The sequence below is a fragment of the Anomalospiza imberbis genome, chromosome 11, assembly GCF_031753505.1.
Source record: "Anomalospiza imberbis isolate Cuckoo-Finch-1a 21T00152 chromosome 11, ASM3175350v1, whole genome shotgun sequence".
NCBI lineage: Eukaryota > Metazoa > Chordata > Aves > Passeriformes > Viduidae > Anomalospiza > Anomalospiza imberbis.
The window spans coordinates 14246712-14260115 of NC_089691.1; the positions used below are offsets into that span (position 1 = coordinate 14246712).

General features: G+C 38.6%; 1 protein-coding gene across 10 annotated transcripts in view; it reads left to right on the plus strand.

Annotated features, from left to right (window-relative positions):
* Window positions 1-13404, plus strand: part of PXK (PX domain containing serine/threonine kinase like) — a 33641-nt gene that overhangs the window by 1038 nt on the left and 19199 nt on the right. For all 10 annotated transcript variants that reach the window (XR_011003077.1, XR_011003078.1, XR_011003079.1 and 7 more), the window contains exons 2-4: window positions 7341-7391; window positions 8029-8076; window positions 12181-12367. Coding sequence is in view for 7 of the 10 variants with exons in the window: in XM_068202096.1 (XP_068058197.1) it covers window positions 7341-7391; window positions 8029-8076; window positions 12181-12367 (286 nt within the window). In the remaining 3 variants the exon portion in view is untranslated. The remainder of the gene's footprint in view (window positions 1-7340; window positions 7392-8028; window positions 8077-12180; window positions 12368-13404) is intronic.

The window sequence follows — 13404 nt, forward strand, 5'->3', positions numbered from 1 at the left end:
GTTATTTTCCACTTCAAAAACCGGGTTTGATTATAGTATGACCAAGCAGAAGTGTGAATCAGAGAACTGGCTGTCATTTCTGATTCCTGCTTTAGCTGAGAGCAGGGACACTGGAGAGGAGGCCAGAGGTACCTCAGCAGCAGGTTCTTCAGTGGGAAGCTTGCTTTAAATGGAGAGAGGGTTTCCTTATGTCCCTTACACAGCTCTGATTCCTGCATTGTGCATCGCTTCCTGGTTCCTTGCATCTGTTGCGTAGCCTTAACCTGAATGACAATAACTGCAGGTTCACCATGGGGTATACACTAATTTACAGACTGTCTTATTAAATACTCTTCATAGAAATAATTCACACCTAAGAAGTGGTTTATTTTTTGTCTGAGGCATTCACATTTATTGACGTTCCAGTCTTTCTCTGAACAGAAGTCACCTATGAGAAATTGTCTAGGAGGTCTTGTGAATCTAACAGGCTGCGGCTCTCAATTGGTGCAACTCCTCTTCTTATAAGTAAGACTAAAGAGGTTTATTTCCTGGCAAGTGTGATGCTTTTTACCTGTTTCAATAGCTGAAGGGTGGGTGTGCCAAGTCCTGTGAGAAGTTGTGTAACTCCTAATACTCCCCAGTTAGCAGACCAGATTATGTTTCGTTAGTAGCTTGTTTCCTTATTATGCTTTTTTGTTAGTGTAAATGACAATAGCGTTTTGTGTTCTTTCCTTTGGTTTGCGTGATTCTGGTTGGAAAAGAAAAAGTCACAAAATTCTTTTGGGATGATCACTTGGAAGAACTTCTGCAATCCAGACTCTTCTGGTGTTGTCTTGTGTGAGGGAGTGCGATAGCCCTGTCTTTCATCTCTGTTTTCTGTTACTAACGGGTGTGCAGGAAAGCTCTCTACTGTTTTCTTCTGATCTTTTCTTAATAACAGAATGCTGGAGCACCGTGCCTTTTGATTTAAAATCTGTCTCTAAGATACATCTATTAGTAATTGTTTGTTTTGCTGCAGAAGCCCTGTTGATAGCTGAAAGATGGCTTGAAGTGTGTTCAGCACAGATGGTTTATACAGAGCCAGTGTGGGATAACAAAATACAGGAAGCCATTAACAGAGACTTGGTTTCTTATTTGATGTGAGTGGACTATTCTGTCATTTCAAATACTTCATCTTATGTCCCTGGTGTCTGAATAGCTTGTTTATTGGTGGGTGATGCTGTCCCTGATTTGAACTTTCCTGATTCAAAATAAGCTGCAGAAACAAATCCTTGTCTCTGAAGAGGTGTATGAATGAAGCACTTCTAATAAATAAGAGTTGAAGTGTTTTTGTGGGGCCTGAAAACTGTATTTTACTTTGTTAGATTATAGTTAGAAGAAAGTAGATTGTCATTAACTGAATGCTTTTTAGTTTTGTTCCTCATTCCACCTCAAAGTGGTATCTTCAGAAGATGTAGATCTATAAAATCCTTTATCCCAAACTAATGTTTGGAGAACTAGGCCTGTTCTAAAGCAAAGGCAGCCATGAATTTTTTTATTCCTTTGTCAGCAGTATATGTTAAGATTTTATAATGTTGCTTAGCGTTGCAAGTATTGTTTTAAACTTGGGTTTGTATTTTTTTTCCTCTAGATCATAGCTTTTAGAAGCACTCATTTGAAGACAGCTTAGGCTGAGTTTAGGTGCAACTTTAACATGGCAACTGAACTAGTAGTTATGTAAACCTTCTGTTGGTGCTGAAAATAGCCAGTCTTCTGAAAAAAACAGCTAAGGAAAAGGTGAAGAATTTCAGGAAAAGCTCTGTAGACATGGTGAAATATCACACAGACGACCAAAGCTTGTGTCTAATGAATAGTTTGCTTGTGTATTGTTCTAAGCAGTTTCTGTTAATTTAAATTTAGTACAACAGACTGGGTAAGTGTAAACTTCATAGCATTGAAGCAAGGGCTGTACTTGGCACAGGCTGAGTTTCTGTTTCCTGAGGCTGAAGGTGAAACTGAAAAAAAACAAAACTGAAAACAAAACCTGAGACTACTGTGTTCTTACCTGAATTCTCCAGAAACCTAAGAAGGGATTAAGCTACTATTGAAAATGGACTTTTGAGGATTTGCACTTTTTGCTTAGTAAGAGTATGTCAACCCCCTATAAATGGATTTTTAGATTGTTAGGGAGCCAACTGCCAAATTATCTGATAGGCTCACAGGCTCAGCATGCTTCGTTCAAGTCAGAAGAGCTCAGAAGTTCTTACTGGACTTAGTACATCTGAGCTGGAACATAATCTCCATGTTTTTGCATTGCAACAAAGAAATTGTTCACTGAAGTTTTATTTCTGTGTATTTATTTCCAGTCATAATTGGAAGAGGAAAATGATACCTTTCTGTGTTTGCAAAAGTTGTTTCTCTGGCTAAGTGTGTTACAAGCAGTCTGAGTTTTGTTGGAATGTGCACTTAAATACAATTAATTCTATAGCATGCTGTTTACGGAGTCCTTTTCATTTTGAAAACCAAAAAAATACATGTTGCAGGTGCATTCCAATGGCATCTCACCTCATAGATTTGAAATTACAAGAGCAAGCCCAGTCAGCTTCATTTTGTCTCTTTCTTCATGCTTCAGCCTCTAGCACTGCCTTTGTAACTTCCAGGGGTGTGTTGGGCACCTTTCCATAGCCATGAGTCAGTCCCTTTGTAGGTCTGTGTACCAGCCCTTTCGCAGAAAATGAAGGTTTTTTTGTTGTTGCTATTGCATTCCTTGACTTCAATAGGAGCAGGATTATATCCAATATACTAAGCCATTTGCAAGTATCTCATCTTGATGCCAAATGTTGTGTTCTGACAACAGAGGCAATTTCAGCACTAAAGCTTTAATAAATTTTGGCTGTTAAACTTGCCTCATATTGCAATATTTCATCTGTGTGTTCACCATTTAATAGTGGTTTCTTTCTAAGCCTTAAAATAGTATGCTATTTTCTTCCATGAAAAACTAGACATTTTCCTTATTAAGAACTGTACCTGCAAGTCTGTTCAGCAGTAAAACTGCTGGTGAGTTGTACATGTTCTTAACATTTCTCAATTCTTTTCTGAAGTCATTTTGCTTTTTCACGTGTTTCATATTTTGAAATTGAAGTAGTGAAACAGCCAGCTTTGATACAGTACATTGTTGTCTTAAAGGCATTTGGAAATGAACAGCTGAAATAAATCCCTCTCCTAACAATATTTCAGAGTTTTTAGTTTTCCTTAAGCAATGATGAATGTTGACACTTATGGCTCTTAGATTAGAAAAACATTGAAAAAGCATTTCTATTTTTCCTATATTGTTACAAATAGAAAAATGGAGCCACATATTTCTAGGAGTGTAGAGTTTAGTTTAAAAGCTTGTAAAAGATTTTGCACATCTGCTTTACAAGGAATTCAGTCTTTTCAAGGCTGCATTCACTTTGGACAAAAAGAAACATGAAGTTACTTGTAGACATGGCTTTAAACTATCATAGTCTTGTTTGAGGTTTCAGAAATGCAGTTCCTCCCCTGGGTTTAGTCAATAAACTTGATTACCTCCCACCTCTCCTTCAGCCTGAGGTCACAAAAGATGGCTCTTTCATCACACTTAATTTTAAATATTCCAAACTTACGGTTTCTACTGGTGATCTTACTAAATTAATATTGCATTTGTAGGTCCTGTGAAGATTGTAGTCAAAATATTAGTTTCCATATCATACTTTAGTAAACCCTAATTAGAATATTTTTGTTGGCTACTGAGTATTTCCTCAAAAATAGTGAGTAATTTGCTTTCTGGTGAAGGTCACGGTGTGCAGAGCACTGAAAATCTGTAATTTCTCATCTCTCTCCAAAGCTTTTCGTGTTCACTAAGTTTCATTACATGTAAATGTGTGTCCTATTTTTTCCCTGCAGTTGTCCTACTTCATAACTTTCGCTTGGTGAATGGCTGACTCATTACTACAGAAGGGATACAGTGTGTGACTGGTGCAGCACAGACACACACACCTGCATTGTTTAGAAAGTGGGGAAACACCAACCACTGCTGCTGCTTCTACCTCACATGGGCTTAATGGCAGGCTGTGCAATAGCAAATAAATACTGTGCCCTGGAACAGAGAGGCCTCTGAGGCTGAGCAGCTCTCCTGATGTTGTTGCTACTTTTCACATGGGAGATTTTCTAAATAAACATTTAAAAGAGCTTCTTACTAGAAATTGTTCCAATCCAGCCTACTTAAGCAGGGATTGTATTTGTGCTTAATTAGGTTTTCCTCTCTTTAATGCTTATAAAATAAAGCCCTTTCAAACTTTTAGTTGATGTGACCTGAAGGTGACCTGGATCTTGATAATGGTTGGCTTTTCAAGCCTGTTGGATTAAACAGATGTAAAGCAGAAATCTCTGGAAAAAGAGACTGACTATCCTGAGCTGGAAATTTAGAGACTATTTGCTTGCGGAAACAGAATGTATTACCCAATATTGTTGAGATATTTTATTATAAGAATCTCTTAACTCACCACTTTTTTTTTTCCTATTTTGTCTCTGCAAAAGCCTTCTTTCCGGTTTGCTTCCTGTTTCAAAAACTAGGAATGTGATAAATAGCAATTTTTAAACATTTGGAGTGCTTTGCTGTGCAATTTTCCCCCAGGAATGTTAACAAAATTTTGCTGAGCAGCTCTGGGTTGCTGATGATAATGTTTTAATAATTGCTGGAACACCAGGGACTAATCTTGGTGAATTTTGGGGAGAAAAGCCCCAAAAAATGAAACCACCAAAATCTTGGCTCTGCCTGAAAATGGGTGAATGCAGGATAACATTAATCCCACGCAGTGAGTGTGAAACTGTTATCAGCAAAGGATTGGAGAAATGCAGTGTGGTTGTCACTGATCCACGTGGTTATTTGGAAAATATTCCTTTTCAGAAACTTTATCCAGAACTCTGTAGTACTAGGAAGAAGATTTTGGGAAATGACAGTGTGCAGCTGGGGTCGTACATATTTCCCTGCTCCCAACCTCCTCCCCCCAGCACCCGTTTCAGCTGTTTTTGACTAATTGGAGCAGCCAGGAGATGATCCCAATAGTAAAACTGCTTTGCTTGGCATCTTTAAAAATGTATTTTGAGCTGCTGCAGGAATATCAAGGTTGTGTCATGAAGTGGTTTGGCAGTACTGGTAGGACGAGCAGTGGATGTACAAACCTTACCTGTGTGGAGGGAGCCAGGAGGTTGTTTTAGGAATGGTTTTGTGGCCTGTCCTGTTGGAGGCTCCTGCTGACAGTGACCTTGCTGCCCGTGGGCAAAGCATAGGGGGAGGTTGTCTCTCTGCTGCAAGCTGAGACCTTTCTTTCCCAACCAGCAGCTGTTAGGGCTCCTTTGAAGTTATTTGGTAAACTGAGTCATAGGAAAAATTCTGAGCTATTCATGTAGGAGTGAAAGATGCCATGGGAATTTCTACAGGAGTGTAGCTAACATAGACCTCCCTGAGCCTGGTTGCTGATGCCTAAAATTGTTTGCAGGAGTGAACTGTGGTAATTACTAGCTTTTTCTGAAGGCATTTCCACCCTGTTTTCCTACGTTTGATGATGCTGCTAAACAGAAATGATCCTGAGTGTGCCTCTGTTTTCCTTATGCTTTCGTTTATTTCCTATGGGCACAGTCTCAGTCCCACTATCAGGTTGTCTCAGATGAAGACTGTTGTAATTCAGTTTTTTTTCCCTAACTAAAACAGAATTTGGCAGAGTAATAAAGGCATTTGTGCATTTAGACTTGAAGAGTTGAAAGCTCTTCTCTGGTCCTATGGGAAGCATATATCAGTGGTGCTAATTATAATCCCACGACAAGCTTGTTGCCACACAGAGGCAATAGGAAGTATCAACTTCTCACTGGAACTCAGCATTCTGTGGTCTGCTGATTATGTGTAGCCATGGCAGATACTGAGAATGGGATTGTATTTCTTATCCTGGCTTTTCTACTATTGCTGTTCTTTGACTTTCAATCTTATTACCAGCTTTGGGGAAAAAGCCCCTCCACCAACTCAGAAGACCATTTAGGCTTTTTCATTAGTTGTATTGACAGGGGAGTGCTGAGTTGGACAATAATTCAACAGGGTCAGTGCTGATGGAGAGTGTGGTGGGGACTTGGCTCTTCCTTACAGACAGAATTAGTGGCCACACCTGGAGAGTGTTTGGTCTTCTCTTTCCAGTTGCAAACCCTGTGATATAAAAAAGGGACTTGATTAGTGCATTAGGCCACAAAAGCAGATATGGATGGGATGGGAAAATGCTCAAGTAAGTGTGGTGAAAAATAGTTGTGGCCCAAATATGGTTTTTTTTTTAAATATAATCTTACTGTGAGAATGAGCTCTGTGTCCCAAGTTGTGTATCACGAGGCTCTCCAGAAGAGCCGTGTTGACCAGTGCGGTTGTGTGCAGTACGATGCTTCGATGGTTGTTTAATGAATTTGTGTTCTGCCTGTCTTGGAGCATTTTCTTGGGGCTCAATAGAAAATGACAATCACTGGATAAAGAGCAAGTGCTACAAGAGATTGAGCAATAACTCAGCTTCTTCCAAAATCCTAGAAAAGATGAATGACTGCACATGGTGATTCATCACTGGTGTGGTTTTTCAGAGAAACAGCCAATGTTCCTTTGAGACTTGATGAATAAGCAGTTGCTGCAATTTTTTGTCTGTGTGTGAAGTAGCCTCTTCCCAAAATGCAGTAATGGTCACAAAACAAGGAAAACCACATTAGTGGTGAATATGGGTTTCCAGGTGTCCCATTAATTGATTTCTGTCGCACAGTTTCCAAAGATAATTAATCTGGTTACATGTTATCAGCTCTGTGGATTTATGTTACTAGTTATGAGGATTTGGGCTTCTTGTTTTGCAGGAAGGTACCATAATTATGATTTCAAATGGGTAAGAGGAAAGAATATGGAGGAGCCATGTTAGGCTGACTTTCAGAAAATCAACACTTTTGGTGTGGGTATTTGCTGGCATTTTACTTTGTTATGGTGGTGGCAATAATTCCTGGGGGTACTTGTTCGATATTGGAGGTGAGAAGAGAGAGGTTTCTTCAGCTGTTGTAGGTAGAGATGTGTGCTGAGTATGTTTTTGCTGTCTTTTTCTGTGACAAAATGAAACCACTCGAGTGCTCCACAGGTGTGCAAGCTCCTGGAACTCTCCTTGTCTTCTGTGCTGGGAAAGCAGGGCAGAGCAACTGTTAGGGATGGGTCTGAGCAAACCCAGCTCTGACCTTCCCCAAGGTGCTGGATCTGAATTTTCTGCATTTGAATGTTAGTTGTCTTATTAGAAGAAGTGCCTAATAACTTTCTTCAGCTCATTGGTTCTCATTTCTAATGATTTTTTCCCTTTTATTAGGAATACATAATCCGTGTCCAGAGAGGAGTTTCAGCAGAAAACAGTTGGCAGGTAATTTCTTAAGTTGTAGTTCATGTAACCAGGATTCTTTTTTAGGAAATGTTTGAAAATTGCCTGGAAATAGAAATGTTGATTTGAAATTGAGAACATGAAGTACTTGAATTCTTTTGGTCAAAACTAAGAGAAAAACAGTATTGCTGCCAGCTACAGAAGGCATATTGTCTGCTGCTATTCTCAATATTCCAGGAAAAATGCCTGTCATGTGTTTCTACTGTGTGTTGGTACAAACATAATTTTGAAATCTCAAATTCCAGTTTGCCTTTCTCAGTGCTAAAATCACAGCTCTGCTTATACGAGACCAATGAAACCAAGAAGTAGTAATGAAGATGAGTGTGAAAAGTTGTCACATCTAATATGGCAAAAATGCCTTGTTGGCAGACAACTTTGCTCACAAGTACTGTTTTAAGATAATTTTTAGAAATGCATTTTCTGTCTGATCGAATTGTGATTAAAAACTCCTTTTTGCTCTCTGGCAATGTGACGTAAATCCAGCAGTTAGGCATTTGTACAAAAATTGCAAAAGAAGATGATTGTAAATGGGAATTAATTTTCTCTGATGGGATTTTGAGAAGTAAGATGCTAATGGAAAAAGTAATTTGTTTCCTGAACTTTGTATTTTATTTTACAGATTGTAAGGCGATATAGTGACTTTGACTTATTGAATAACAGCCTGCAGGTAATTTTCACTCTTCATATATGAATAAAAAATGTCATTAGAATAATATATTCAGAATTGTGATATTTTTGTCTTGTGGTATTTTTATATATTGTGGTGGAAAAAAAAAGAATTCGCCTAGCTGTAAAGAGAAACTGTGACTTCAAATGTAACTTGAGTATGTACTTTTTCATCTTTTTCTCATGTAAAATTTCAATTTTATTATCAGCAGGATCAATTTATATAGAAAAGGAGGAAATAGGCAGATTCTGAATCTTTCCCTTCAGTCCTGTGACTTGTTCCGGTTTTATGTGTTTTTATTTGTTCCTCCTTTGATTTGGAGAAAGCCAAGGCACATACCAACCTTATAAATTCAGCATTGAAGTGCTATGTGTCTCATTATTTGTGTTCGTCTAAAAGCACTACCAGGTGCTGCTTCTCATGTGAAGGTTTTCTGTGTCACTGAGGATGTTCCTCGGTCAGACACTGGATTTACTGTGTGTTTTCTTCTGCTTTTTAGGACAATTATTTCTTTTTAGTTTGTGTGGGAAAAAGCAGAAGTGTGAGTGTGTTTGGGAATGGGGGGAAGCAGCAGTGATTAACATCTACAGGAGACAAACTCGTTACTCGAGATTTCCATACTGGGCAAACAGGATAAAAAGCAAACGACACGATTTGAGGATAGATTTTTGTGGCTTTAAAATTTTTCCCTTGTTAAGTGTTTCATGAATTCAAGAGCTTAATACTGCTTCCACTTCTTCCCTCTCCCCCAAATCAAATCAACTATCTGCTTGATGAACCTTGAGCAAAACCCTGTAAGGATGTTGATTTGTGTGCTCTGAGAGCCCCCTGTAACTGCTTCCTCTGCTGCAGGTGGATTGGGGCAAATCAGTCATAATTCAACAGATGCAGCATGGTTGCCTTGTGGAATTACTCTCTTAAATGTGCAGCAGCACGTAGGAACTTTTATCATGACCTAGAAGACTTCTCTGTGATGTGCTGAATAAATGCAATACAAAGGTGTCTCCTGCACCAGAGACATCCAAGATCTAAAATTAGACAAACACCCATGGGAACACAAGGAGTTGAGTTGGTACTAGTGATCAGAATACCTTGGGGTCATTGTGGTGTAACCATAGTTTTGATAGCGATCACAGAGAAAAAAAATTGTGAAAGTTTTTAAAAAGAAGGAAGAGTTCACTTTGCAGCCACCTTTAACAAGCTGCTCTTCACCAGGGGGAACAGAGTGTGTTCAGGCATGAAAAGGCTTTGTTGCCTTCTCATTTACCTTTCAAATGAGGCAGCTTTAGTAGAGAAGGCAATGGACCTTTAAGACTTAAAATCCAGAAATGACAGGTACTGCAAAGTTTGGCCTATGTGGAAAATCTGTAAAGTGAAGGTAAATAGGTTATGTATGATGGAGTTTAGAAAGGAAAAGCCTTTTAATCTGAAATAGAAGTGAATGATAAAAGTGAAGGGTCCAGGAAATTATCTGAGCAACTTTGCAGAGTGGGACAAAGGGGAAATTGGAGACAAGAGAGACTAAGATCCAGGACAAAAATGTCAGCTGCTTGGATGACTGGAAAACGTTAAAAAGAATTATCAAAATGTACCTCTAACTTTAATGGCAGGATATAAGAGGGTGGCTAAATTAGCAGGCCAGGTGCTTTAGCATTTGGTCTCCTCCAGTGGCTTTTCTCCCACTGTTTTAGAGTTTTTTATAAATTGCTCTTTGTAATGCTGGAGCTGAACTTCCCTCATCTGTTAAGACAACACAACATTTCTCAGATGTTTGCATCCAAAACTCTAAGCAACAATATTCCATCACAATATTCAGGTCCCGTGACATGTTTTAAAACTCTTTAAGCTCTCATCTTGTGTGTATTGAAATTAGAGTAAACAAACAAAACTCCATACAAATAAGAAGATACCAAACCCTAATATTTTTCCTTCAAAGCTAAAGATCTGCTGGAAGAACTGCTGGAGCTTCTTTTGGGTGTAAAGCCCAAGTTCTTCAAGTTCTTGTGGCATACTTGACCTCTCTGTATGTTTATGTGGATATGTTTGAGCACAGCTGCAGTTGAGTTGGAATGCAAATTTTCTGTTCTTAATCTAGTACTACATATAGTAAGGATTGATAATTTCAAAATTGTCTAGGCTAGGGAATGCAGTCTCGCCAAATACCTTGGAAAAAAATGAAGTGTATATATGTGACCCTGATTTGTATCAGAAAGTTTCAAGACAGGTTCCCTTGAACTCTCAGTTGTACAAGACTGAAAAGCTTCTTCCAGCTGGTTCTGCATTTTTTTCCTCTTTACTTATTTGACAGAGATCAGTGGAGATCATTCTTCTGTTTTGTCAAGTGAAGTGCTGGTACTGGAAGTACTGGAATTCACAGCAAGATATCTGGCTTTTGTGAAGCATTTTATTGCAGCTTTTGAACAGACATTCCTGAGCAGGCTGTGGTTTGAAGATAAGAATGTTAATTCCCAGGTTCTTCCGTGGTGAAGCCCATCCTGGCTCCAGTGGTGAGCTGGGGCCACTGAGAAGTAGTGTCTGAAAGCAAGAGAGGTCTTTGCAAGGTCAGGTCCTCAGTGAGGTGTTCTGTGCTGGAGTGTTCTTGCTGTGCTGTGCTGTGTGTTTTGGCAGATTGCTACAAAAACCTGGGCCTGAATGTTACTTTCTGTTGAAAAATAGTAGAAGTCTGATTTATAAGTTTTAAAACAAATAATAGTGGTTGGAAAACCTGTGAATTAGAGTCAGTTTCTCTCTGATGGTAGCTAGCTGTCAGGTCAAGAAGGTAAAGGTGATGATGATGATTTGGCATGCTTTTTAAGTGAATAATTCTAGAAAAGGACTCAGCTCTTGTTTAGAAACTCAGTTTTTAGTTGAAATGAGTGGTCTGCTGAAAGAGAGTTCTGTTTGCCTCTGGTGCTAAAACTAATTTGGTGACTCACTGGCTGTAAGTGATACATGGTTGCTTTTGGGTTTTTTTTTCCTGGTTTTTATTAATTGTTTCTGTAATTCAGACATAATGGTAGTTCTTTTTCAGTCCATAATTTGAAGTCAGAAAACAAGAAGTAGGAGAAGTGCTAAAGTTAGCAGAGGACAACTCCTGTGTTCAAATGAAGGAAGTGGAAAGGAAGGGGAATGCTCCTTCTGCCCCAGTTTGTTGAACTAATCCACTTTTTCCGCTAGTTAAAATGAAAGTTGTTCAAACACCAGAAGTCCCAATCTTCTCCCTGGTGAACTCTGCTTTAGAAATGAGGTTATTGCATCTGGTGTAATTGATTCCTGCAACTTGCAATTCTTAAAGATAATTCCCATGGGGATTCAGCTTACCCAAGGCAGGTGCTTTGATCTGCAGGACAATGATGTGCTAACAACACGAAAAATCTGTTCTGGCAATTCACATGATGTAATTGAATGTAAACACTAAAGATGATCTCTTTGATCTGATTTACACAAGGCTTTGAATTTTTTTCATTGTCCTATTTTGAAGGATTTCTCCGATTTTTTTCCCTCAAGTTTTGGATCTCTTGTGTCAGTATAATGCAATTAGTATACATCCCCTGGTAGATGGCAGCTATTTCTGGGTTGAAAGATGTATAGATGTTTAAAAAATGTACAGGAACAAATTCAGAAGATAAAATGGAAATCTGCACTGTATTTGAAATTACATATTTATACATAGAGGCAGATGAAAGTTACTAATCTGCACTTGATGAAATAAGAAAGCATAAATCTTACCCAGAAAAAATGGTAAGGTGTGAATTGTTTTTGTGCTGTGGCAGAAGTACATCATAGAAGGAATCTGGCTGAAAATTGTAGCTATTAAGTATCTGAAAGTTTCGGATCTTAAATGTATGACTCACTAGCAAAAATTTGTCTCCTTGTATTTTCAGTGTTGTTCCACTTAATAATCTCTTCACAGTGGGATGTGAGCTGTCATCTGACTCTGATAACAATAGAAAAGAAAAATAGAAAAGCTTGTACATACACAGTACAAAGAGAGTTAACCAGCAGTTAGCTTGCTGCTGAGAAACTTTTGCTTTCTGGGTTGCTAGTTTTATATCCTTGAGGCATTTTGCAAGCAAGGTTAGTAATTTTTCCTCTCTTTTTAAGATCTCAACTCTAAGCCTACCTCTTCCTCCAAAAAAGTTGATTGGAAATATGGAGCGTGAATTCATCGCTGAAAGACAGAAGGGACTCCAGGCCTACCTGGATGTGATTACTACCCATCACATACTGTCTAACTGTGAACTGGTAAAGAAATTCTTGGACCCAAACAGCTATTCTGTAAATTACACTGGTAAGTCAAAAATACAAAACTGTGCTTCACTCTGACTTCAGCGTGTGCTCTGTGTCTTCTGTGAACGCTGGCCAGGATCTACACTGAAACATGGGGGAAACAATCTTCAAAATGATCCTACTGTGCATGTGATTATTTATGATAATGCTTCTCCAGCTCTGTGCATGGATCCTGCTGGGGCTGTCAAGCATAAATATTTGAATTATTTCACAGAGGAGTGAAGAGGGTCAAGATCTGTATAAGCAGAACTTGGAGGAGAGGGGTTGGTGAGAGTGACATCTACTTTTCATAATTCATAATAAATGAAAAGAGTTGCTCTTGGGAAATAATTTTTCTGTCAGAGTGTAAGGTGGAGTTAAGTTTGTTAACTTAGTGTTCTGTCAAAACAGCCCATTTTCTGAGCACTGAATCTTTCAAGAATTGTGGTTATCTTGTCCAGTTCCTACCCTTACTTTGGGATGTGATTTTAGAATTAATTGTTTGAGCTAGGTTGAGTACTTTTTCAAGGCTAGACTAAGCCAGATACGCTCTTCCCACAGATACTGGAAAGTCAATGCATTCCTTAAAATGATATCCCAGTGATCAGTTTCTTCATTACTAACTGTTTATTCTTTGATTTTGTCTTACTGCAGCTTCAGCCATTGGATATCAATAAATATTTGTCTTACAGACTGAAAAACTTCCTCTTAGTGATGAAACCCACTCCACAAATTTAGTTCATAGGCAAACCAACTCTTTGCAAAATGCAAAGCTTGTTTTCTTAGAAGCAGAGCCTACTGAAGCAGGAACTCACTGCTTCCTTTTCACATGTCTTTTTTCCCTCCCTTTATGTAACATTCTTGTGTCTTCAGCTTCAAAGTGCAAAGAACATTTCCCAATATGATAAGCTGTGCAGGAGTTGTAAATTATTAGTAACTCTTTAAGGATGCAGTTTGTCTGGCTAATGCTGAGCAAGCAGTTTAAAATCTCAAGGAGGCGTTGTGATGTCTGTGTTAATTTTGAGCACTTTCATCAAGATTGCTTTTCCTGCAAGTTGC